Source organism: Leishmania donovani, chromosome 25 (genome assembly GCF_000227135.1).
Source record: "Leishmania donovani BPK282A1 complete genome, chromosome 25".
Classification (NCBI taxonomy): Eukaryota; Euglenozoa; class Kinetoplastea; order Trypanosomatida; family Trypanosomatidae; genus Leishmania; species Leishmania donovani.
This window is the reverse complement of record NC_018252.1, coordinates 82,909-108,456: the sequence shown is the minus strand read 5'-3', so window position 1 is coordinate 108,456 and position 25,548 is coordinate 82,909. Positions and strand designations below refer to the sequence as shown.

Below are 25,548 nucleotides of genomic sequence, written 5' to 3'. Positions count from 1 at the left end.
ACCTACACACACACACACACACACACACACACACACACACACACACACACACACACACACACACGGCGCACGCTGTCACCTCCGATCGGCTGTCTCGCCGTGCATTTTTCTAGTCGTTCAGTCACCGGGTGCGTGTACACTAGCAGCACTCAGCAATGTCCCGCGCCAATGTGTTTGGGCCCAACTCGCTCTACTCCTTCACCAAATTCGGTGCGCTGAACCGCAGCAATGGCGTCGTGCTGAGCAAGCGCATGAAGGACACCTTCCGGCTGGAGAACCAGAAGCACATGCGTAAGGATTTTGATCGCGAGCGGCGCTACCGCCTCTGCAAACGGTGCGGCATCACGTCGGTTACCGTGAATTTTGACCAAGTTCCATCGGCCCGTGTGGGACTGTGGGGCCGGTGTGTCGACGGGAAGGACTACACCCACCACCGCCTCGTCGAGCTGTCGCAGCGCGAATATGAGCAGTTGCGGGACTGGCCCATAGAAAAGCGGCTGAACTGGTGGCGATATGAAGTCAATGATTGATGTGGTCGCAAGTCGTGGGTACCGGTGTCTCCCGACGCCCCAATATTTGTGCAGCCTCTGGACAAACGAAAGGGTGGGGTTGCGTTACCGCACACATCTGCTGCCGCCCCCTCCCCCATCTCCTTCCCCCTTTCTGCGTTATTTCATATGTTCGCGCAAATGCGCTTCTTGTTCCCACTACCGATGCGCAAGCGTGCAGCCAGCTGTGCTGGCCAACACGAGTAACCTCGCCAAACTACCTCAACCTCCGACACACGGTGACACGTCTGCAGTCGCCTGAAGCGGTTGTGTGCGTGCGCGTGCCACCGTGCCCCCCCCCCCCAAATTCACGTCGCCATCGTAGTCTCTTCGTCTTCAAAGACGGTCGGATCGAATTCCGACAATGGCAGCTATGCCTGCGGCTGCGGCTTGGCGGAATGCGAGTTCGGAGGGATTTGCTGCGCCACCCTTACTCCGCCAAGTCTACACTTGTCTCTAAAGGCCACCTACTGCCCAGCGTTCTCTTTGCGCGTCACTGCCCCGAAGTTGTGCGCGTGCCGGTGGGTGCTGCGGATCTCAGTTCAAGGCGCCTGAATGACCTCTCGTCTTCGTCTGTGACACCATTGACGCTATCTTCGGGTGGCTCGTCTGTGTGGCTTGTACCAAGGTGCACGCCGCATCGACGCACCCCACACGATGTAAGGGGCGGGGAGCTCCTAAGGACACAGACACTCACACATCTCCCGCTCTCCCGGCAACTACCCACTGCTCGGCTCTTTAAGTGTGCTGGCTTTTATCATGGACCAGCTGTATGAGGCGATGCCGATTCCATCCTCTGCCGACGATGAAGACGCGCTCGAGGCATCCCGTTTGGACGTGAGTTCCCACTCCAGCGGCGCTAGCTCAATGTCCCGCAGCTGCACGCACAGCGCAGACGCAACATCTCCGGTGTCGTCAGATGCCGCTGGAGAAGCGCCTGTGGGTGACACGGACACTTTTGGCAAGGACCTTTATGCAGCGCAGCACGGGCAGCGTCAGGGACACGGCAGACACCAGGAGGTCTTCACCACCTCGAGCTCGCCGCATGCGCTCTGCAAGTTTCTCGTGCAGCTGCTGCGCGTTGCAGAGGATCTCCACTCCAGGCTGGAGTGCCTGTTAGCCGAAAAGGTTGCTTCCGTGTCAACCGCCGCACCTCACTCGCAGACGTCTCACCCCGAAAGCGACAGTCGCGGATGTCAGGCCATCAGCGGCAGGGCGCGTGCGAGCCCCCAAAGACCTACCTCGGCGGCGTACAAAGGCATTGCCAAGCTCCGCAGCCGACTCCGTAAGGAGACGGCCAATGTACGACGTGCGGTAGAGGGACTCAGTGCGGCTGGGTGCACACATGCGCCGACGTCTTCTACCTTACCCGACTCGCTCGTCGTGCCACCTGCCATCTTCGAGGCGGCAGTGGCGTGTGCGCAGTGTAACTCCTTGTCACACTATGACGCTATTATCACATGCCTTGAGCGCGAACGTGACATCACCGGGGTCTACGTGCCCGTGAGCGGTGACGTGGGACCGCCGCAGTATGTGACCTCAGCTTCGGTGAACGGGTCGAACACCGCGCACAGGACCTCCTTCGGGGAGGACATGCGCATCGAGGTGGATGTGGTCTCCAGCAGCGAGCACCGCTGGATCAAGGTGAAGACGACTACGGCGCGCAACCTTGAGCTCGAGGCGGAGGCGCTGGACGTGAATGGTGCCAGCCCTTTTACCGACATGCTTCTCGCCCTCCTCGAGCGCGCGAAACGGACCTGCCTGCCGCACCGACGTGCCGCTCAGGTGGCCGTGGTGCTGCTCCACCCGCCGCCGCCCGCGCTGGAGAAGTTCTTTGCGGCGCACGGTGTTGTCTGGGCATTGCGTTCAGTAGACCACACCGTGCAGGTGTCACGACGACGAATTCGAGCACAAGGGCCGCCGGTGGCACCCACTCGGTCGGCCACCACCACCTGGCTTCCACCGCTGGCGCCGTCTCCTGCGGTTATTTGCCTCGACACGACCGCGTTGGTCACGCTTTGCTCCCAGAGCTGCTACGAGGATGGCCTGCCCCACAGTGTGCGGATGGAGCGGCTGGCACCGTTCCGCGTATTGCGAGAGCAGCAGCGCAAGGAAGTCGTCGAGTGCCGCGCCGTTGCGGAGGTGTTAGAGCCGGCGCTGCGTTCTCACACCGTCTGGTACACCAGAGATGCACTGGAGCAGGTTATACGGCATGCCCTTCTGCTACAGTGCGGCAACGCGGCGGCCGATGCAGAGCCGTCTGTAGCTGTCAAGCAGCCCGCTCAGGCCATCCCCGCAGCTCTCATCGTGCCGACCGAGCTCGACTGGCTCGGACCTCTGGAGGCGGCGGCACGAGAGCGGTTCTCCGATTCCGCGGACGAGAACGCACACGAAGGCACTGCCACAGCTACCGCAACCGCTGCGGCACCGTCTGCAGCAGTGCCTCTTGCCGAGTCAACTCTTCTGGTCGAGTATAGTGACCGAGTTGAGAGAGCTGCCGCGTCTGCCTTGCCCTCACTGCATCAGCAGCCGAACTGGGTCATGGCGGATATCACGTACGAGGAGTTTAAGTGGATCCTGGAGACGATTGCGGGACCACGGGAAGTCGCGCGTGCTGCACGTCTGCTGCGCCTTGTGAGTGTGGTGGACACCACGTTTTTGCGACACCATATGTGCAGCGGAGGCGGCTACGACGGCGGCGATGGCGCGCCAAGTGTTACCGGATGTGGCACAGCAGCACCGCACTCTTGTCCTTGGCCGCCCCCGCTGCCCATCTTCACTTCTGTGGAGTATCTCCGACTCAGCGGCAAGGTGTCCCTACGCAACAAGATTGTCTTTGGCCTCGCCGACGCTGTCAACGCCATCATTGTTACCGCGAATGAGCAGGTGTGCCACGCCGCTCGTGAGCAGGGCGTGCATGTCGAGGCTTGCTTTCACCCTTCCCGCTCCCTTACGGAGCAGAAGATGTACCGACTGCGGCGGCGTGACGGCCCTAGGAAACCCCCAGTTATCACCCCCTAGCAGGCGTGGTGCGGAAGTGAGGAGTGCATGCGCGGAGGGCGGGGGGAGGGCGCAAAGAAGGGCAGTTGGCACAGAGAATGACGCGTCACCGGTGCTGGTGTGCTTCTTTTTCACCTTTGTGGCACACCAGGCCTTCTCTGTCTCTCTCTCTCTCCCTCCCCCCGACTTTGACGGCATGCGCCGCGTGTTCAGGGGTAGCTTCCCAGAGCTTTTTCTAATGGGGCAGACGTGATCCTCTCTCTTTCTCGACACACGCACGCACAGCGATGCGGTCGCGCTCACGAGCGCATCTAAGAAAGCTTCTTCTCAGTGAGTCTTGAGCATGGTCGCAAGGTAGATGCACCCGCATGCGTACGCGCGTTAAGAGCGCGTGTGCGCGTAGCCATGGAAATTCAAGGGCCCGAAAACCAGAAGAGGGAGACGAAGAAACAGTGATTGCGGTTGCCAGCTCGCTCGCTCACGTGGCCCGGCTTGAAGCGTGGGAGGATGACAAGTACGGAGGTGCATCTCCTTGTGTTGAAGCTTCTTCTATAGACCTGGTGCTTGCCTGCGTCTCTCTCTCTCTCTGATTCTCTGGCACATTCTCACACACTCTCTGCTTCCTCTTCCTTTACCGGCCACACACATACACACACAAACCCACACATGCTACCCGTCTGCACCATGAGCTGTGTCTCTCACCACGCCATCAGAGGTTTCTGCTTGCATGTGTGCGGCACGCGTGTTTCCGTCTTTTCTTCCCCTCTTCTTCGCGTAGAGTGCGTTGTTGCACCAGGCATTTCTATTGAGAGCTGCAGCACACACCTCACATACCCCCCCACGTACACCGCAGCCCCCCCTTCTCCCGTCGTTCAGGGGTGCACTCACACGCACGTACAGAGCAGCCACAGGCGAGGCGCACCGCAGACAGAGAGGAGGGGAAGACACGGTGGCTGGCATACATTGCATATTGGGTGATGTCTCTTTTCTTGTTCTGCTCGTGCTCAGGGACAGCGGGTCCCTATCGTCGTGGTGTTTCAGAGCAGTGATTCTCATCTGTGTGTGTGTTTGTATACCTGCTCTCCCTCCTGAGTCGTCGGCGGCGCCCCTGCGGGCTTGCTTTTGTGTCGGCGCCGTCGGTGCGTAGTATCAGTGGAAGAGGAGAGAGAGGAGGTGCGAGAGGGCGAAGTGGTGAGACGGTGCTGGCCACCCCCTCCCTCTCGCGCATACGTTTTCCCTTTCTATTACTATTTCTCGTAATTATTGTGTTCTCTTCACCATTGTTTGCCTCCTCGCCTCGTGCTCTCTCCTGAGTGTATCTCTCCGCCTCTCCTTCCTCCTTTCTCACCTCTCTCTGCTGCTGCTGCTGCTGCTCCTCCTCCTCCTTTCCGTGCCCGCTTCGCTACGAACGTGTTTCTCTCTCTTTACCTTTTTTTGTGTGCGCGGGCGCGTGTTCGTAATTCGTGCTGTTATCTGCCGCTGGTTCGCGTCGACCGTTTTGTAGGCTCGGCGGCACTCTCCGTCTGCCTCCCTCCCCCTCTCCGTCTCCCTCTGTCTATGTGTCTCTGTGCCTTCGTCTTCCCCATACATCACACACACACACACACGCACACACTCCCCTTCCACGCCTTCAGCGCTTCCGTACGTTTGCCGTTGTTGTCGGCTTCGTGGCGCTGCTCGGCATGCCTGTGTACATGTCATCTGCGTCTTCCTATCATGGCATCGACAAGTCTATTCGCCAGATATCTACCGCGCAGGCGCTCTAGCGGACGCAGCAGTTGTGGGAAAGCGTGAGGCACCGAAGCACAGAGGATAGCCTTCTGCCGCGGAGTAAGCACGTCGAAGTACTCCGCTATACAGCACGGCGAATTCTGGTAATGCTAGAATACGCCGGCTTCGACGCCGATACGTGGTGGACGTACAGGAGCTTCTTCACGCAGACCATCCTCGCCCACGGCACGTCAGAGGCGCAGTCCTACCTCTGCATAGTGGAGCGGCTCATAAGCGCGGTCCTGGCCTTCCCAACGCGGCCGGTGTCACTGCTAGAGGAGCACCTCCACTGTGCCGTGGCGCAGAGCACGCAGCGCAACGAGGAGCTGCTCGTGTATATGGTCAATAAGCCGTTCGGTAAGCTTCCAGCGCTGGAGTGGTTGCCGGGCCCGGAGTATGGTGATGACTTCGTCGCCTGCGTCGCCCGGCGTCCTGTGAGGGACGTGATGAGCGTGCTGGAGCGACTGCCGAGGCAGCTGACCTTTGCCCGCAGTGACGCTATTGTAGACCTAAAACTGTGCAAGCCGCTCTAGATTCCCGGCTGTGCGTACGTATCAGCTGGCTACTCATGCGCCACATGTCGCCTGCGCGGCATCCGCGTCGGCTTCCAGGCTATGGTCTATGACAATGAAGAGGCGGACGCTGCGCAGTCGAAGTACAATATGCACAGCGATGTGCAAGTTAGCCACAGGAAGAGCTATGGCTTGGACGCGTGCATGACGTACGCCGCCTTCTTTTACACGCAGCCACAGCAGCACCTGCTTCCCCTTATGCACGCGCCGCATTTCACCTACGCGTTCGGTCACGCGGCTGGCGTGAAGGTCTTGTCTGCCAGCTGCCGTGCGCGCAGGCATTCTGTTAGCCATGATTCCACGGGCTTTCAGCACCTTGGCGTCACTGCCGCGTCGCTGTCGTCTCACAAGGCTCCCAGCAACTCTGTTACGGCTACCGAAGGCCATGAGAACAGTGACAAGTTGTCGGACGCAGTCGCCGGCTTCACCACCAGCAGCTTCGGCTCCGAGGAAGGGGCCGCAGTACCCAAGAGTACGGCGATCAAGCGCCCCCCCCCCCTGGAGGACCACCAGTGCGTAAGGTGAACGACACTCGCCACGGCAGCGCCGCAGCCACCAGTAACGCGCTGTATGGCAAGTGTCGGCATCGTTGTTTCCTTTACGCTTAGCCTCGCGCCGTACGGCGCGTGGCTCATCGCACGGGTGCTGAGCGACGCCGAGAAGCGTGTTGACGTGCAGCGTATGGACGAGATGCTGGCCCAGTGACTTGGTCCAGAGTCGGACTGGCGGTCGCGCGTGGCGGTGCGTCACAAGATGCAGATGCTATTGCGTGCTGGTGCGACTCGCAGCTCCGCAGCAGATGTGCCGGCTGCAACGCCGCATTCGGCGATGCCAGCGAAGAGCAGTCACGCGTTCCATCGGCTATTCGGTGGCAACACTCTTCCCCACGGGCCAACACTGCTGCCGCAGGTGCTCGGGACGAGCAGTCGGCTGGTGGGCGTCGATGATGTCCTTGACACGTGCGCCATTTGTCTGTGCCGGGTCGAAGGCGAGAACCCTATCATCGAGACGAGGTGCCACCATTGGTTCCAAGTGGGCTGCATGGAGGAAGACACTCACACTGCCGGGGACGTCCGCCCTCTCTGCTGCGCCACTCATGTCCTCCCCGATATGTCTCGTGCCACGGCGCTTGCGAAGAATATTTACCACGTGGAGGTAATCCTGACGGACGAGGAGTGCTTGTTGCCGTGCGTCGATGTCTGCGTCGGCGTCATCCTCACTCGCGATGGCAATTACCGTAACGCTACGAGCATCGCTGCTGCCGAGTGCGTGCGCCTCTACCCCAACCAGATGAAGGGGTCTGATCGGCAGGTGTCGCAGGCATGCCCGTGATGCGAGGGTCGTTATGGGTGCCCGTCTTTCCCCACGGCCACGGCGTCTCCCGTCGCGGGTGCCATTCGCTCGCATCTCTGGGTACGTAGGTCGACGTGACTCACTTGCATGCCAGTGTCCCTTTTCCCCCTCTCACTCAATCACAGTCTGTCTTTCTGTACTCTTGCTTCATGCTCCGTGTGCCTCCTCGCGCACACACCGCACCTAAACGAGTACAGTTGACCGGTCTGCGTGCCTGTCTGTATGTGTATCTGGAGGATCTCCTCCCTCTTCTGGTCCGATTCTTTACCCACCCACCCCACCCCCGTGCTAGCATGTCTCTCAACGTCTTCCTTTCTGTCTTTCTGTCCTCCTTATCCTTAGCTCAGCCATTCGTCTCTCTCGCTCTGTATGTGCGCCTGCGAGCGTGCGTGCTAAGGTGTTGTTGCCGTTGCTTTCTTATCGTTTTTTTTGTTGTATGTTTTTCTCTCTATGCCCATACACACGCGCGCGCGTGCGTGATGCCGGTGCCGCTGTAAAGCCCCCCCCCCTTCCCTCCCCCTCCTTCGATCTGTGCTTGGATTTCGTGTGTTCTCTTCACGTTTCTCGTGCGGTCTGTGCGCGTGTGCGCAGGACAGTTCGGGAGCTCGTACCTGCGCATCATTCGTGTCTTCTCGTGTGTGTGTGTGTGCAGCCCGCATCCCCCGCTGGAGAAGGGATGAGGAGCTCACTGGCATTCATTCGACGTGTGCGCAGCGACGTTTTCAGCGGGCAGCAGCACTGGCGCGGAGAGGAACGCACGACGGCTGATAGAAAGAAGCATTGCTTAGTTATTATTATAATTTGCCAGCTCTCCCCGCCTCCATCACGTACACGTTGTCGCGCGTGTCGTGCGGTATGCGAGGATAACGGAGCCACCCATACGCCCAAATGGTTGCGCACATGCAGCGCACAAAACAGCGACGTTGGAGGCAGCGCCCACGACGTGCGCTCCGGATTTGTGTTGTTGTTTTCCAAAGTAATAAGCGAAGGCAAAGTGAGGAAGAAAGCGGCCAAGAGGCGGTGGGAAGAAGGTGACACCATTAAACGCGCAGCTGCGCCGGGACCATCCTCTGCTGCACCTGTGTTTCGGCGGTCAAGCGGGAGATAGTCTTGGATGATGTCTGCGAGCGTATAAATGTGTGTGTATATATAGATGAGTATGTATACGTGTATGTGTGACTCTGCATAAGGGCCGGAATATGTGTAGCCTTCGCTGCCTCTGCTTGTGGTACCTTGGCTGCCGACTAGCTATCGTCAGGGATGGGGCCGTGTGCGATGCAGTGGGCCGCCGCTTTTTCGCACAGGCGCTTCCATAGCTCTGTGTCTGCCTGCTAGCATGCTTCTGTGGACCTTGTGGGGACGTGCATTCCACACCGTTTCATTGGTGACGGGGCAGCGCTTGTGAAGACTCACAGCGCCTCTTATGTGCTGCTGACCGTATCTGTGCCATTTTCGTGCTCTCCACGACCTTGATATCCACTCGCCGAGCTTATCCACACGCTCACGCGCACCCACGGCGTCATGCGTTCTTGTCAATGCGGCGATTGTCTTCCTCAAACGGTTGTCCTTCGTCCCTTCTCATGAGGTGGGCAAAGTCAAGAAGAAGGCGGCGGCACCGGGTGGGGCTGTGGTTGCCGTTTGCGGTCGGCGTAACCTCACATGAGCGGTGGGGAAGGGCAGCCGAAGGAGCCGCGTTTCTTTTTCCTTCTACTCGAAGAGCATTGCCGCTCTCCCACTCACCACGTTCGAAAACATAGACGTACTCAGCGACGTGCTGCCCCCACGGCAGTTAAGCAAGCAGCTTGTGCCACGCAGCCACTAGACACGATGATCTCCGATGAAGGCTTCCTGTCTGCCCTCTCGCTCGGCGGAGGCGAACAGCGACCCTCTCCGTTCCCTTCTGCCATTCCACTCAGTGGAACTCCGTCTCCCGTGCGCGACGCGTCGGCGCTGTTGTCGTACACGGAAGCGATGACGCCGAACTTGTACAGCGCGCTAAGTGCCTCTGCCACATATCCGTCCGCGTACCTGTCAGACCCCTACATCTCGAGTGCCGCGTCCGCATCGCATGCCGTACCCCCGCCACTGTCGTCCAACCCCTACACATACGGCAGCTGGACGGCACCGGCGCCGCCTCTGCGCTCAGCAGTAGCAGCAGGGCCGTCGGCCGAGGCAGAAGCACGTGCAGCGCTTAGCGAGGCGGAGCGGCAGCGTCAAATCCTGCAGCTGGAGCGAGAGCTTGCCGAGGAGCAGCGGCAGCGGTTGGAAGCCCGCTTGTCGCCGTTGTCCTCGTCTGCCGCACGGCTCTCTGTATCGGTGCCGTGTGGTCGAACCCCTTCCTCGGAGGCTGCGGGCGACGCATCACGTTACGGCGGGTCGGAGGCGTCTTCTTCACCGCCACCCGAATGCGCCCACGATGAGGTCGGCGAGGAGTTGCGAGCCTTTTCGATGGAGGCACCAGCGCCTCCCAGCTCTCCGTCACCGCCATCGGCACATGTGCAGGCCCGCCTCTATGTGCGGGGGGCAAATGGCGGCGTGGACGCTTGTGGGCCTCCTGCCGCCGCCAGCAAGAGGCCGCAGGAGCAACCCGCCGAGCCCAGCGCGCCTCCATCGCCCTTCTTGGCGACACCAGCGGCTGCCGCCAATGGCTTAGCTAAAGGCTCAGCAGTGTCGCCTCAACCGCACCCATCCAAGACCCCAAGCCCTCAGCGTTCGTCTCCGCAGCCGTGCACCCCCCCAAAGGAAGCAGCTCCGTCGCTCTCTACAAGCGAGCAGTGTGCTTCGGCGCCCATAACGCGTGCTGGGGCCTCGTCGCCTTCTCCACAACGGGCGCTTGTGCGGTCAGAGGAGCGCCGTACTTCACAGCGACCCGCACCGTCGCCGCCGCCCTCTGAAGGGGACGGATCACGAGCATCACCGCGCAAGCCGAATTCTGCACAGCGCGCGGTGACCGACATGCACGAGGACGAGGAGCAGCGCCTGTACGAAGCCTACAAGCAGAAGCTAGCTCGCATTCAAGAAGCGCTGCGCCCACCCAGCGGCACTGGTGTGCTATGCGCAACAGCGTCCTTCGAAGCCTGCCGTGCGCATCAGCGACGCTACCGTCTCACTACCCCGGCCCTCTGGTCAAGCACGCCGCCGGCACTACCGTCGTCGTCTCCTCCGTTGCGTGCCACTGGCGAGCTTCCGCTAGTGCGGCGAGCGCCCTCTACAGGGTCGTATGCCGACCCGGTCGCGCCCCTTTCGTGTGGGCGTCAGCGGCAACTTCGCTGGGATATCGCACACAGCGGAAACATCGTCGTCTCGAGCGACGGATATGTCTGTAAAGCGGACGCCACGGACGCGCTGGCACTGATCGAGCGGGAGTACGAGGGACGTCTTGAAGACGTGCTGCAGCGTCTGGTTATCCCCTTCTATGCGATGGGCAACCTCGGCCTGACGCGCGGCTCTCTGACCTTCGCGTTTCGCTGGGAATCGCCGACGACGATGCATCGCGCCTCGGGGCGGCAGCGGCGCGGCCGTGGAGGCGGCGGTGGTAGGGTGCGCCGCGCACCCGCACTGGCGTTCGGATTCGCCACCCGCGCCTTCACAGGTTACGGGACGGAGGCACCCGCGTTTCTGTACCTGTCGACCGGGGCAATCGCGCAGGGGGTGAGCACTACCACCTCCGCTGGCGCAGAGCGCCCCTACGGTGCCCCGTACGCGCCGGGGTCGGAGCTGGCTGCACGACTGGACCTGGAGCACGGGGAGCTGGAGTTTTACGTAGAGGGTGTCTCCATGGGCGTCGCATTTCGCTTCTGCCCCGCTCGTCACCCCGCACCACTCTTTCCAGTGGCCGTCTTCTCCGCCGAGATGGATTTGGCTGAGCTTCTGTACTCTGCCTGAGTGTGCGCGCGGTTGGAACTCCTCAACCCCGCTTTACCCTCCTCCCCATCTTGATCGTAGACGATGGCGCGCACACATACGCGTAGGAGGCGGAGGTGAGGTGGGCGCGCTCATGAGATGTGATGATGGCTGACCTTGTGTATGCGCGCTGGCGCTTTTGATCACGCAAGGAAAGTCGCTTCGGTGCTGCTGTTTCGGCTAGAGTAGATGCGCACACAATGCTAGACGGAGGCGGCTCATCTTCCCTCTCTTTCCTGATTGCCTTTTAGACACATGGCGCGCTTGTTCGTTTTTTTTTTCATTTTTTTTTTTGTTCTCGTTTCTGTCAACCGCTACCCGTCGACCTCTCTCTCTCTCGAGGGCGCCCAACGCATCTCCTGTTCTTGTGCACCGCCCAACGCACTGCCAAGTAATGCCATTGCAGCGGTGAGCGTGAAGGTCAGGTGGATACGAGGGGGCTGTATGTGTGTGTGTGTGCGTGTGGAGGGGGTGAGCTCATGTCTGCGAAGGTTCGTGTCATGATTGCCTTGACACACTCATCCTCAACCATATGTAATCATGAAGGAACTCCTGCGCCGCTGACAGCTCCATGCAGTGAAGTTGACGTTGATCATCTCTCTCTCTGTGTGCTGGTGCTTCTGCGATTGCCATCCCACTGTCTGCCCTGCTCTTCAACTACGCGGCACTCCTCTTTTCTGTCTGTATCTGTCCTCTGTCGTGTAGCACCAGAATACACTGCCCGTCCGTCCAAATTCTTTCCTGCTTGTCATGATTGCCAGTGCAGCAGCACTTTCGCCCGCTTCCGACCTTGCTTACTAGCCGGTGTGCCAACGCCAAGGGGCTGCATCTGGGGTGGCTACTAGGCAGAGTAGGCGACGCCACTCTTCCACTTGCGTGTGGCGGTACAAACACGGGCATGCACACATAGACTCACAAGGCCGTAAACACATAGGGCGCATGCTGACACAGACTCACCTCAAGCTGCAGACTCAAACTTGAACACCAAAAAGCTGAAGCCAGAGAGAGAGGGGCGATACCGGACGAACTCTGCAACGTTACTGTGCAGCCCTCGCCGTCCTCTCCTGCTGTTGTAGGACTGCACTCTATCGCTTTTTGCGTAGTGACGGCTGGCATTTGGCTCCCCTTTCCACCGGTGTACTGGCGAGTGTTGCTGCTTATCCACCATGTCGGAGCTGCACATCGTCGGCGAGATCGTGTGCGGCCACGATTTCGGCGACAGCAGCTACTTTTGCAGCTACGAGATGATAACGGGCACGCAGTGGACCGCCGTCGAGGGGCGTACCTCCGGCTCGACACACGTGATGCGCAGCGGCAGCGACGGCATCCCGTGGAACTACCCCATCGATGTGCACTACAGCTTTAACAGCGTGCAGGGTTGGCCGAAGATCGCGATTCAGGTATGGCAGCTCGATAGCTACGGCTGCAAGGATATTGGCGGCTACGGCACCGCGTACTTGCCCATGCCTGGCGGCGGGGAGCAGGAGCTGTGCCTGTCTACGTGGAGGCCGAATTTGTGGAGCTCCAGCGCACTTGTGCGCTTGTGGCAGACGCTTCGCCTGTCTGTCATGGGCGGCTACCCGGTGCTCCGCGACAACTCTCTCATTGCCGACAACGAACAACGCTTCAAGCTGCACACAGTGACAAGCGGCACCGTGAAGATGTCCTTCACAGTGATGGGACGTGGAATGAAGCAGGCCGGCCTCATTTACGCATAATCTCGCGCAAGGCCACAGATGCATGGGTGCAACGCTTGCCTCTCTCTGTCTCCATGTGCACGTGCGCATACACGTCACCGTTTTCAGTGTCTTCTTGTTCTCTCTCTCGTCCATTGTTGTATGCCCGCACTAGACTCAAACACGAAATCAATACTCTCATACGCACACACGCACACACACACACACACACAGTTGGATGCGTTGGCTTCTCCGTTCCTCACTTGCGAGCCGATCCTCATTCACAGCGATGGCCGCGTACAAACTCCTCGTTTCCACGTTTCCTGCATCGACGTGCGCGTATGCCCGTACGCACTGCATCTGCTGCCTTTCACTCTTGACAACTGTGCATAACCCACCCACCCCCTTCGCCCTTCTCTGCCTCTGCGGATGGCGGTCATCACGCGTGCCATGTAGCGGGTCGCAGCACCTAAACGACGAGGGGAGAACAAGAGGCGCTCATACGCGCTTGCGCTGGCGTGCACAGCAGAACAGACGCACATGCTCCCTCCCCACACTACAGGACATCCATAAACACGGACTCGCCGGATCAAGCACACACACCTGCATACGCACTCGGACACGATCCCTCAGTACACACCACATATTATATATACATTAGCTATAAAGCGGATCTCAACGGGGCTCGTCGCACCATGTGGGGTGGGCTGCATTTTTTCGTTTCCATTGAAACGCTTGTGTCCTTCTCGATCCCCACCTCCCTGTGTCACGATGGCGCGACATCGGCGACGTCAGAGCCTGGCGACAAGGCGTGTACGGTCAAGCGAGCTGGCAATCCGACTGTGCGTCAGCTGCACTTCACCCGAGAGCGGCGACTCACCCCTGTCTTTGCCTTCCCTAATGCGACATTGTTCTTGCAGGTACTCTTTTCCTCCGGCAACAAGGTGCACCTCATGACTCCATGGGACAAGGAGGACACGACGACGATTCTCAAGTCCTTTGGCTGGGTGAGCTTCCTCGCCGATGCCAGGCGTGTGTCAGTGGTCCCAGGCTCCTCGCAGTTCAGTTTCAGCAGCCTTAGCATAGACCCTGCGGACTACACACGTATCGTCCTCGTCGTGGAGGATGCGTCGCGCTGGAGCAGCGCGACGACGATGCAACTTATCGAGGTGCGCCACACTAGTGAAGGAGAGGACGTGGCAGACTCCATGGAGCTACTGTACGCTCTCTCCCGCTGCATCCTGTTTTCCGAGTGGTACCTGCGCTACCCCTCCTCGTCCATCGCCAGCTGCGCGGCGCTGAGCAACACCACCGTCTTTGCCTTCTGCCGTTTCTTACTGGATGGCGCTGCGCCGGATGCCGACTTGATGCGGCTGCTCTGTTATCACGGAGGCCGCATTGTGCACACAGCGGCAGAGGCCACTCACGTCCTTGTTCTCCCGCCTCCACCGGCGGAGCGCGGCGCGTCGTCGAGCACGTCCTCTTCGACTGCGTCTTCCTCCACGTCTTCTTCGGGTGACGACAGCGGAAGCGAGAGCGACGAGCCGTACTGTAGCGTCCACAGCACAAACACGGACACCAGCGACGAGGGGCATGAGAGTAGCACATATGTGCCACACCAGAAAAGCGGAGAGCAGTCAGCTGGCGATAGCGATGTGCGTCGTCCATCTTTCGTTGCGCCCGCGTTGGCCACAGAGGGAACAGCGTCTCTGCCAGCACCACGGCCCTCTGCAACGACACTGCCGAGACCGGCAGCTGGGCCCAGCTCGGAGACTCTTGCTGCGGTGGCGCAGTCGTCATCAGCGGCGTCTTCTACTGCCACAAACGCTTCTCTCCAGCCCGCGACTGTGACACCGTCGTGGGTGCACCGATGCGTTCGAGCACTGCGGCTTGTCCCCATCGATCGTGCACCAGCGACTCTTGCGCCGAGGGCTGACGAGGAGGAGGGGCAGGGACAGGGGAGACCACAGGGCGGTGGCAAGGTGGAGGTGGCACGCACAACAGGTGCACTCCTCTGTGCGCTGCTGCCCCCCGCTGATGCGAGGCCCCTGCTTTGGACAACGTTTCACTCCATCGCCTCTCAACATGGCTACGACACAGCTGCGCTTGTGCAGCACACCACCACTGTTTCATCCTTCAAGACTATGACGGCTGCGTGTGTCTTGGAGGCTTTGACGAGCCCCGTGTTCAGTGACGTTGTCGAGGTGCGACTGCAGCCTCAGCCGGTGGCAGGCAAGCCGACCGATGCGTCCTCGGCATCCTCCCGCTCACGTGGGGTGCCTGTCACGCGGCGCACGCTGGACTCGCTGAAGCTGTCCACCGCTCCTTCAGAGCTGGGCCGCATCGCACTCCACCGCTTCGAGCGGCGGCGCGACAAGGAGGCCGTCTTTGCCCATTTGCAGCTCATAGCCTCGCAGTTCCTCTACTCCTTCGACTACGTGCAGCGGCAGCGGTCGCAGTCGCTGCACTGCCACGCAGGCACTCAGACAAGCGGCGTGCGACGCGCGTTCATGGGCACCATGACGGAGGCGCAGCTGCCACCGGCGTCGCGTCTGCTGGCCGCAGACGAGGAGGAGACAGCGGGAGCAAAGGAGACGGCTGCCGCGGTCACGGGCGATGCCCACCTCAAGGAGCGTGATTCAACTTCTTCGTCTGCGATGACGGCGGCGGCGAAGACGGCAGAGCCGATCGCGAGTGACGCGGCCGGCGCCGTGGACGAGAAGGAGTGGCGGCATCATTTGAGGAACGTCGAGGGGAAGCTGCTCATGTCGCACGTCCACGCAAGTGAGATGAGCGATAATGAGACGAAGCTCTTCAAGGATGGTGTCCCACGTAGTCGAGGTGTCGGCGATGCCGAGGTGTGCGCGAAGGCCGTGCGGGCACCCGCGACGCGGTACATCGAGCATGTGGAGAAGACTGAGCTACCCAAGGCGATGACGGAGGAAGGTTTCACCCTGGCTGCGCCGTATTCACCCAAGATCGTGGCGGAGGCTTGCCCCGACGAGCCGCTGCCTGTTTGGCCACCACCGGCGCCTTCTTTGTTGAAGCCCCCCTCTTCGCTGTTGCCTCTGCCGCCGATGGCGAAGCCGATCAACGACGGACGTGGCGGGGCGGACGCCTCGCTTGCAGGGTTCACGGCGTGCTTCATTCCGACCTCGATTCTGACGGCTGATCAACAGTGCGACTTCTATGCCTTTCTGTGCTCGCTGCCGCTCTTCGAGTCAGCCGAGCTCGGCAACAGCGTCGTTCGTGTCGCGGATGGCGTGCGGTGTCGGTTTGCCAACCACAAGGGCGCGAAGGATTTCCTGCGCATCGAGTTTATCGAGTTTCTCTCCCTGCACCTTCCCATCTACCCCGCCCTGGACAACTCGATCGACGTGGAGGATCTTCACAAGACCATCATGGATTTTCCATTTCTGCCTCTGCCGACTGCGCCCGAGGTGTCGCAAGAGGAAGCCCAGTCCCTATGGACGGCACCGGCACCGCCTGAGGCCACAGCGTGCGCCACGCCGCCGGCAGTGTGCCCGCCAACCTTGTGTCCGCGTGAGACGGGCCTCCGTCCGCTTTGCCGCAGCCCACGTCCACCGTCTGCCCACCCGAGATCGCCAACGAATCGCGGGAGCGATTCCACCCCCGCATCTCATGCCGGACCGCATGCTCCCCGGAGCGATCTTCGCGCCGAAAGTCGGTGGAAACGCGATCGCGACGACGACAGCGCCGAGGAACCGCCGCTGCCTGCCGATCGTCACCGCTACCGTGACCGGTACCGCGGTGACGGTCACCGCGGTTCTTCCTCGCGCCACGTCGAGTCTTCGTCTTCCTCTCACCGCCGTCGTTACGGCGACGACCGCAGCGACCGCCACAGACGCTTACGAGACGACGCGGATCGAGGCTCGCGTAGTGGCGGGCATCATCGACAGCACAGCCGGCGCGAGCGGCGTTAGTGTGGCGCGCATGGAAGGGCTGTCAGGCTGTTCAGCTGAACTTCTGTGCTCTCCCTCCGCGCTGCGAGGCAGGCTGCGCCCAGCGACCGAGTGGACGGCCCCTCCTGCGAGGGATACGGAGAGGCGCACAAAGACGACGAACGGCCCACGCTGTCTCTTCCCTCCACCGCTGTTTCTTTGTGTCGATGAAGGGGCAGCACGTCGTCGACACGGTTGCGCCCCTGTGTGCGTCATCTCCATTCACCTTGGAAGGGGTAGAGCCGTGCCCCACCCACGCATGAAACGCTCCTGTGTGCGTGTGCTATACCATCTCTCCCCACCCCCACGGCGCCTCGCCGATACGTTCACGCTTACCGAGGCACCAACGCACCAGCGAACAAACAAAGAAGCCAGAGGAGAACTCGCGATGCCCATCGCTGTCCTGTCCTTTGCACCCCCTCATGCCATGTGACACCATTGGCTGAAGAAGCTTAGCATCACGCGCCCCACTGCCCTTGTACGCTGTTGCTGTTGCTGCTGCTGCACCTACCCCCACCTTCTCACTTGGACGCACACCTGCCGCTTTCCTGCTCTGTCCTGTCCTGTCCACTCTCGCCTTCGGGTTGTACGCGTGCCCATCAGTTCATCGCATCTACTTTAGCGAGAGCAGCACGCACCCACAAAGAGCGCAGCTTCCATGTCCGCAGCAGAGGCAGAGCACACGGAAAAGGCGGCGGCTGTGGACGAGGACACCACATCCACGTCTGCGAAGACATCGCCGAAGGAAGCGTCTGGAAAGGCCCAGCTGTCATTGAGTCTCACACCGGCAGAGAGGCGTGGTCTGATCATGGTAGTGGCTGTGGCACTGCTTCAAGAGATGCACTCGAATGTGTTCTGTGGGGCCGTGGTTGGTGCGGCGTCTGCTGCAATCATTTACAATCAGCTTACCCGTCTGCGCAGGGGTCCGTAGTTCAGGAGCTCGGTGCCCATTGTAGGCAGCATATGCGCACGCGTGCGTGTGCCGTGGCACGGATAGTGAGGCGCACTATTTTCAACGGAGCTGAAGGTCGACAGTGCTCACTTTTCCACCGAATCTTCAGAGAGGTGACGCGTTGCGGGGGCTATGGGGATAGTTTTGAGGTGGCCCCATGAGAGGGGAACCCGTGAGAGAATTCGGTGCACGCAGGCACACGCAGGCGAACACGCACGTACGCGGTGGCACATAGTAAAAAGAATCAAAGAAAAAAAGAACTCGCAGGAACCGTGTCTACACACCCGCGCCTTTTGCGATGATGAGCACTTCGTTCCGCTGGATATCCGTGGAGGGGTGAAGGGCGCGAGCGCCGCTCGGCGAGCTCGTCAGCAGACTTTTGCTCTACTTGTCCCTGCCTGCGACCACACATCCCCACAGTGTTCACCCTCCGCATCTGAGCCACGCCTTTCTTGTGGTTGTTGTTGCCGGCCTGAGGTGCGAAGTCTAAAAAGATGCGTGCCCGCCTCCCCTTTCCCCTTGTTCCACCGCTCTTCTTGCGAGACTTCGGCCGATCCCTCGTGTCTGCTTTGACGTATCTTCACCAGCTACTGCCCCCTCCCCCCTCCCCCCCCCCACACGCACGCACGCACGCGCATATATATATATATATACAGCCACGAACACAGTCTCCCTTGTAGCGACAGGATTCCCGTTGAAAGGTCTGCCGGGCCATCGGCGCTCTGTCGTGACGCCTCGATCGCGTGCAGTCGAACTTCCCCCGGCTCCGGCGGCGATGCGCGCATGAAGACGATCGCGCTTCTCTCCGGTGGCAAGGACAGCATTCTTGCGATGCTGATGGCGTACCGCTACGGCCACGAACCGGTCGTCATTGCGAACATGGCACCCGTGCTGGAGAGCGACGGAGCGTTACGAGGAGCAGCGGAGAACGGTACGCACGGACATGACATCGACTCGTACATGTACCAAACAGTGGGTTTTGAAGCGGTGGATTCGATTGCCGCCTGTCTCGGGCTGCCGCTTCGCCGCGGTCGCGTGAGGCGTGGGCTTGCGAAAGATCAGTCGCTGCTCTACTCTGAGCAGCCACCCGAGGAGGACGAGGTGGAATCGCTGTACTCGCTCATCAAGACGGTAAAGGAAGAGTTCCCAGAGGTGCAAGGGCTCACCAGCGGTGCTATCCTCTCTAACTATCAGCGCAACCGCGTCGAGTTCATCTGCGACCGTCTGGGACTCGAGTCCCTCGCGTACCTGTGGATGCGCCAGCCCGATGAAATTCTAGACATGGCCAACACATTGCACGTACGGGCCATCCTGGTGAAGACAGCGTCCATTGGTTTGACGCCGCGCCGCTTCATTGGCAAGACACTCGAGGAGGCGCGCCCGACGCTGGAGAAGATGGCGGAGCTCTATCATTCCCACCTCGCTGGCGAGGGCGGCGAGTACGAGACGACCGTGCTGAACTGTCCTCTTTTCCATACAGAGCACCTGACGGTGGCGGCATTGGAGGTGGTGATGCAGGACGACAACGACATTTCGCCTTCGGGGCATGGACTGCTCACTGTGGCACGGGTGCCCAAGCCAGTTGAGCAACAGGCACAGGAGGCAGAGCTTCTGGCGCGTCTTCGGGCCGGTGCCGTCACGTTCCCCTCCGACGCGATGCCGCTGTTGCGTAGCTGTGCTGCTTATCCACTGGCGCCGAGCGCGACGGCATCCCCGCTTGACTCCGGAGAAACTATCGACTGGCCGTTGCCGCCCACCATCCGCAGCGCCTTGTTTCTAGGCTTTGGGACTGCCGCCGCGAGAGACGGCATCGCGCATCACACGTACGCCGCTCCTCTCGAAGCTGGCGCGCCTGCCGCGGAGGCACTGAATGCGTGCCTTACTGTGCTGCAGACTTGGGCGATGGAGCGCAGCCTCACCCCCTTCTACTATCACTTCTCGCTCCCTGAGCCTTCCTGGGAGGTGTGGTGCCGCACTGCGTACGCCGCCAAGGTGTCCCACATTTGTCCGCCCGGATTGCTTGTCACGGTGCATAACTCATGCTCCCGGTCCACTGCCGCGGTTGAAGCCGAAGTTCTGGCCGCGCCAACGGCGGCGATTCAGCAGCAGGTGTTGCACGCGCAGAGCCGCAGCTGCTGGGCACTTGGCGAACCGGGGCCGCACTCGCAGGCTCGTCTCGTGAGCCTCGCCACCGGCACCTTGCGATTGTTCGTGAGTGCCACGCCTGGACGTGTTCCGGCGACGAGGGAGGTGGCCACCGCCGCTGATCTTCCTGTTGTCTGCCAGCAATACATTAGCGCCTTGGCCGCGACACAACAAGGGGAGGAGACCAGCGCGGCACTGACCGACATTGTCGCGCAATTCGTCGTTGCCATGGCGAACTGCGAGCGCTACCTCACTCTCTTCGGGTGCAGCTTCGGCGACGTTGACCGTGCCATTGTTGTCGCTACCGAGGACGTTCCGGTGGCGCTGCTGCCGGCACTGTGGCAGTGGACGACGCAGAACACAGGCGCGCTGCCGTTTGAGCGCGTCTGCCAGGTGGTCGTGGTCGGCGCCTTGAGCGGGACAGAAAAGATTCGCGTGTCGATGGAGTGCGTAGAGGTGAGGGAGGCGGCGGAGGAGAGCGCGTGATTCCTTCTACCTGCGGACCCTGCTTTGTACCATCCCGCTGGCGAGCTGTTGGCGTTCTGTTTGTCTTTCAATTTCTACTGCGCCACCGGCGCAGCGCTCATCGTCCAAGCGCGCCGTACGAAGCCCTGCTCACCGTGGGAGCACAAGAGCATAAGCAGAAGTGTGCGTGCTTGTGTGTTGCTCTCTCGCTTCTTCTCGCTCTTTGGCTGTCTCCATCGTGCGTGTGCTGGCCTCTGTATGTGTCTGGGTGTGCTGTCGTGGTCCGTTCGCGGGGACAGCCACGAGAAACGGGGTACGCGCTGAGTGGCAGAGCGAAGCGATAGGCGCCCCCCCCACCACACTCATGCCGCAAGAGAGAGCGCCAGCCATAGTTGATGTACACGGGCTGTGGCGTCTCTTCGCCTCTTCCTCACCTCGTCCTCTGTAATGGGTAAATCGGTTAACCACCTGCGTGCCGTTGCTGCACGCACCTTTGTGGGCCTCCTCCCATTTCAATGATATCATCCTCGAACACCTGCGGCCCCCCCTTCCTCTGCCCTCACGAGCGCAGCCAGCGGAGAAAGGGAGCGTAGTGTGCCGTTTTCGCACGTGCGCATGCTTGGACGTCTGCTGCGCCGGTCCCTCCCCTGCAGGGAAGGCGTCTGTTAGAGACGGGGAAAGGCGTCGACAGCGGGTGCACGGGCACGGTAACGAGAGGCAGACACAGACACACACACACACACACACACACACACACACACACACAGAGAAAAGAACAGGGGAACGCAGCAGCGTCTCTCTTTGGAAGATACTGCAGCACCTTTGGTACGGGCGGTGAGGACATGGCTGCTGCGGAAGCCGTGAGGGGGGAGAGAGAGAAGGAGGTGGCACGAGTGTCGCCACCGTTTCCTCCTCGTGCAACTTCCGTACGAGCAACCCCAGCCGTGTTTGCCTGCTGGCGGCGCTTTGCTGCGTCGAGCTTCTCCGATAGCGGTAGCGCCCAGCGTACGCGGATGGTGCGCGTCTCTGACGGCGGACGGTGAAGCACCTGCATCGTGGTACATCTACGCTGCACGCGAGCGCTTCTTCTTTTCGTGCTGTGACGGCTCTCTTCTGCGTGGCTCCGTGACTCCCCGACTGTACTCTGCGCATGTTTGTGCCCCCATGTCCCTCCTCTGTCTCGTAAAAGTCACCGTCTCCGACTACAGGGTTGCCGTGGCGCTTCCTATCCCTCTCTCATCTCCTTGTGTGACGCTCACTGTCGCGAACACGCACAGCCACACCCACACACCGTGCGTGAGTGCTGTCGCCCTCCCCCTCCCACCCTTACTCGCCTTGTCCTCTGTGACCGCCTCCTTCGCCTCCTCCATTCTGCACAGTTTCAGCCTCCGTTCACTGTGCTGGTGGTGCCCCGTCATCACTTCGCTCTCAATCGCAGACACACACACACACACACACACAGACACGCGCGCTCGCTTGCCCTGCCTCTTTTCTTTCGCATTTTCCTTTCTGCACAGCACCCTCTTTTGCTGTCTCCCTCTCTCTCTCTTTGGCGTTCTCTTCTCCTCCTCCCGCCCTCCCCGCACTGCACACGCAGACCTGCGAAGACTCTTTCTTTCCTCGGGTCCCTCTTTCACTTCAACTGCTTCTCTTTTCCCATTCCCAGGATGATGCCCAGCGACGCCGTATCAGCGAGTGCCTCGACGCCAACACCGTTTGTGTACGTGAACGGCGACCGGCTGTCGCTGATGGAAGATTACCGCCTTCCCCTGTATCAGTACTTTCCCGAGGGTACGAAGCTCTTCGACCCAACGCATGTGCCGCCGCGCGAGGTGCCGCTCTCCACCTCGGCTGATGAGACAGGTGTCACGCTGCCGAAGCTGCTGCCGAACGCGCAGTACCACGCCTTCTTCAAAGACCCCCGCACCGGGTCCCTCTACGCGACCGCCACCAAGTATGTCTGCATCTACGTCTCCCACCTACCCTTCAATACGACACCCGAGATGCTGGGCCGCTACTTTGAAACGTTTGACATGGTGAAGGAGGCAGATGTGTTTCCGGGCCAAAACGTGAACTGCAACGGTCGCGGCTGGGTTATCCTGCAGGACCCCAGCAAACTGCTCATCATTCCACGTGTACTTCAGTTCTATGGAAAGCAGTTCATTTTCACCGAGCTGAGCGATCGTGAGCCCGCGAGAGAAAAGATCTACCATATGTTGTCGGAGCCGTTGCTGCCGCCGCCGCCCCCGCCGCGCGCCCACATCATCCCACACCGCATCGATGTCGCTCCGCCGCCACCACCGCTACCGCCGCAACACAACCCAAATGTTCCAGCGCCGCGCAGCAGCATCATGGTGGAGCGGCGTCTTCCACCGGCGGCGCTCACCCCCATCGGTGGCGGGCTCGATTATGACGGACCAACCCTTCCGGCCCCGAGAAGTCAGCAGCGCCTGCAGGCGTCGGCGGTAGTAGCATCCACCGGGTCCTCGTCCAGCCCCCTTGCAGCAGCGGCAGCCGCGTCGCTGCACGGCAACGGCGCCGCCAAGGCGCAACAGCCGGCAACCTTCATCACGTACATCACGGAGAAGGACGCCGAGGACGCCGTGCGAGACGACTACTTCTGGCCGAACCCCGTGTTTGCTGATGAGATGCAGAGCTGCATGGAGGCTCGCGGCTCGGCCTTCGTCGTCTTTCTCCTATCTAGCCCCCCCACCGTCTTTGGGTACGCGCGAGTGCTGCCAAAGGGGGCGCCCGCGCGGCGGGAGGCGAAGACTTGCCCGATCGAGTGGGTGCAGCATCACTGCGCCATCCCAGAGGCCAACACACGATCATTGGACGGGGTGCTGCTCTTTAAGCAGCGCGACGGCTCACGACTGAGGCTGGAGACAGGCGCACAACTGCTCGACCTCATCAACAGCCATTGTGGCAAGGCAGAGCAGTATTTTGTTCCGTCGCCCACCGGGCCAAGCATCCCACTGCCACGTGGGCGTGGCGGGGTCGTACGCGGCGGTCGTAGCGTTGCTAGGCCGCCACCGCCACCGCCACCAATCGGCCGTGGCCGAGGCGTCGGTGGCATGACAACCCCGCCAGCTCCGATCAGCGATAGCGGCCTTGCCATCCCGGTGCCCGCCAGCCGGCGTAATCAGGCGAACAACAGCAGCAGCAGTGCGAACGGCTCCACGAGTCCGCCAGGCGGCACCGGCAGCGGCAACTCCCGCGAGCGATCGCCGACATCGCTGTCCATCAAGTTACCTGCCCCGGCGTCCGCACGAGCAGCCGCGGTGGCCGTTGCCGTAGGAGCAGTCACATCTAATGGATACGGGATTGGGGGCAGCAGTAACGGGAACAGCTCCAGCCACGACGGCAGCTCCTCCCCCACGGTCCCCCCGGCACCTCGCTCAAAGAAGTCGTACGCCCATTGAAGAGGTTTCTTGACTTGGCTAGCGTAGTGAGCCTACAGAGAGTCGAGATAGACCAGGATCGTGACAGTGGCGTCGTGTCGCAGCGGTCTCTTTTTATGCGCTGCCCTTTCAGTGCCCGGTTCCATCTGCCTCATCCATCTGAGTGCTGTTTGTACGGACGCGTCTGTGTCCCGCGGATGGTGTGTGCGGCCTGTAGCGTGTGATGGCCATGGCGCCACGCACCCCAGAGCGCGCGCGCACACACACACGCGGTGTAATCACCTCACCGTTACAAGGGGACAAGGCGCGCGCCACTCTTCGCGTCTCCCTTTCCCACTTTCCATCCCTGTCCTAGCCGCCAGCACGTCTCCCCCTCCCCATGTCCCGGAAATCGCCCGCCATTCATGCCCAGCGCTTTTCGCATCTCTAATATCATCACAGTACGTTTAGTTGTTTGTTGTGCCGTCTCTTTAATCCCCACTCCCCGTGCGAGTGCTGTGTTGTGTGGTTGCTTTCGCTTTTTTTTGAGTGTTGCTCTTTTCTCTGTCTTCCTGTGTACGTATGTTCCTACGCGTGCGTGTGTGTGTGTGTGTGTGTGCCCTCCGCTTCTCGCTCGCTCTCACCGCACTTGTGTCTGTACCTCTTCCTTCTTCGACGCCTCATGCTTACTTTTCGCCAGGGAAACTCTCCGGCGTTCCTGGACACCCCGAAGCAGGGCAGAGGTGTGCGTTTTGCGTATCTTCGCGTATCTTTCAGTGCCTGCGTGGCTGTGACGGTTCCCGCGTGGTTGCACGTGTGTCCTTGAGCGGTTTCATCCGTTCTTCCCCTCCCCTACAATACACACACACGCATACACACACCAGCGCAGGGCCGCAATTACTCACGTGCGGGTACGAGGCGCTCCCCTTCTCCCTCTCTTCCTTTCTGTTTACTAAAGCGGTGGCCATTAAAAGGGAAAATAAGAGCAGCCGAACAGAGGCATCACATCACCGAACACACCACACGCACACACACACACACGTGCGTGCGTAACACGTTAAAGAAACAATAACCAACCGACGAACAAGAGGTGTAGGGCGGCAACGCACGAACAAACCGTACCCCAGCAGCAGCCGCAAACAAAGACGCGAGCACGGATGATCTCGATGGGCGCACATCTCACAACCTCTCTCTCTCGCACCCGCCTGTTTTCAGCCGCTGGCTAGCTGCCCTCTCACCGGCCTTTGTCCTCCTCCTCCCCCTGGTGCGTAGGTGCAGGACTGTCGCCCTCTTAGCCATGTATGTCCGCCTCCGCAAGGATCCTTGTGTCGTGTGTGTATCCCCTCGACGTGGCTGCCTTGCTCTCCTTGTAATCCCTAGAAACATCTGCCAACTCGGATCACGGCGACTGTGTCCTTGCTTGTTTGTATTGCCTCCTCCCCAGATGATGCCGCCCACCCAACCGTGGTATACGGGTCCAATACCAACTCTATGTTGAACCCAGGCGCCCGCAGCGAGTACTCGGGCACGGGCGCGTACTCTTCAGCTCCGCGGGGAGGTCTGGGCTGGTGCTGCGCCAGCAAGACTTGCAGCCGTGACCCCGCGTGCACCAGCTCCCTACGGATCGTGCCATCGATTCGACACGCGCACGCATCCGCCTCCTGTTGTGCTTCCCTTTAGGACGACAAGCTGTGAGCGGCTTGCACGCCGGCACATGCCCTATCCACGAGCTGCCTTCCGCCTGACACATGGTCTCCTGTGAGAGGCGCGTGCACACGGGAGAGCGTGGGGTGCCCCATGCCGTCACACCGACTCCTTATGT

At 60.7% G+C, this 25,548-nt stretch overlaps 8 protein-coding genes and 1 pseudogene across 8 annotated transcripts, besides 1 other annotated feature; all 9 read left to right on the top strand.

The window, feature by feature from the left end:
• Positions 1-155: 155 nt before the first annotated feature.
• On the top strand, positions 156-530 carry LDBPK_250370 (hypothetical protein, conserved; the record flags this gene model as incomplete). The annotated part of the gene is made up of 1 exon (XM_003861319.1): positions 156-530. The coding sequence occupies one exon, from the start codon at positions 156-158 to the stop codon at positions 528-530; it is 375 nt and encodes a 124-aa protein (XP_003861367.1).
• Positions 531-1,307: 777 nt separating this feature from the next.
• On the top strand, positions 1,308-3,569 carry LDBPK_250360 (hypothetical protein, conserved; the record flags this gene model as incomplete). Its single annotated transcript, XM_003861318.1, has 1 exon — positions 1,308-3,569. The coding sequence occupies one exon, from the start codon at positions 1,308-1,310 to the stop codon at positions 3,567-3,569; it is 2,262 nt and encodes a 753-aa protein (XP_003861366.1).
• Positions 3,570-5,425: 1,856 nt separating this feature from the next.
• LDBPK_250350 lies at positions 5,426-5,851 on the top strand (annotated as a pseudogene).
• Positions 5,426-5,851: a sequence feature.
• Positions 5,852-9,070: 3,219 nt separating this feature from the next.
• LDBPK_250340 (hypothetical protein, conserved) lies at positions 9,071-11,128 on the top strand (the record flags this gene model as incomplete). Its single annotated transcript, XM_003861317.1, has 1 exon — positions 9,071-11,128. The coding sequence occupies one exon, from the start codon at positions 9,071-9,073 to the stop codon at positions 11,126-11,128; it is 2,058 nt and encodes a 685-aa protein (XP_003861365.1).
• A 1,184-nt stretch (positions 11,129-12,312) lies between these two features.
• On the top strand, positions 12,313-12,864 carry LDBPK_250330 (hypothetical protein, conserved; the record flags this gene model as incomplete). Its single annotated transcript, XM_003861316.1, has 1 exon — positions 12,313-12,864. One exon carries the CDS (start codon positions 12,313-12,315, stop codon positions 12,862-12,864), a length of 552 nt encoding a protein of 183 aa, XP_003861364.1.
• Positions 12,865-13,517: 653 nt separating this feature from the next.
• LDBPK_250320 (hypothetical protein, conserved) lies at positions 13,518-16,766 on the top strand (the record flags this gene model as incomplete). Its single annotated transcript, XM_003861315.1, has 1 exon — positions 13,518-16,766. The coding sequence occupies one exon, from the start codon at positions 13,518-13,520 to the stop codon at positions 16,764-16,766; it is 3,249 nt and encodes a 1,082-aa protein (XP_003861363.1).
• Positions 16,767-17,442: 676 nt separating this feature from the next.
• Positions 17,443-17,715, top strand: LDBPK_250310 (hypothetical protein, conserved; the record flags this gene model as incomplete). The annotated part of the gene is made up of 1 exon (XM_003861314.1): positions 17,443-17,715. One exon carries the CDS (start codon positions 17,443-17,445, stop codon positions 17,713-17,715), a length of 273 nt encoding a protein of 90 aa, XP_003861362.1.
• Positions 17,716-18,519: 804 nt separating this feature from the next.
• LDBPK_250300 (hypothetical protein, conserved) lies at positions 18,520-20,367 on the top strand (the record flags this gene model as incomplete). The annotated part of the gene is made up of 1 exon (XM_003861313.1): positions 18,520-20,367. One exon carries the CDS (start codon positions 18,520-18,522, stop codon positions 20,365-20,367), a length of 1,848 nt encoding a protein of 615 aa, XP_003861361.1.
• Positions 20,368-22,013: 1,646 nt separating this feature from the next.
• On the top strand, positions 22,014-23,768 carry LDBPK_250290 (hypothetical protein, conserved; the record flags this gene model as incomplete). The annotated part of the gene is made up of 1 exon (XM_003861312.1): positions 22,014-23,768. One exon carries the CDS (start codon positions 22,014-22,016, stop codon positions 23,766-23,768), a length of 1,755 nt encoding a protein of 584 aa, XP_003861360.1.
• Positions 23,769-25,548: the final 1,780 nt, after the last annotated feature.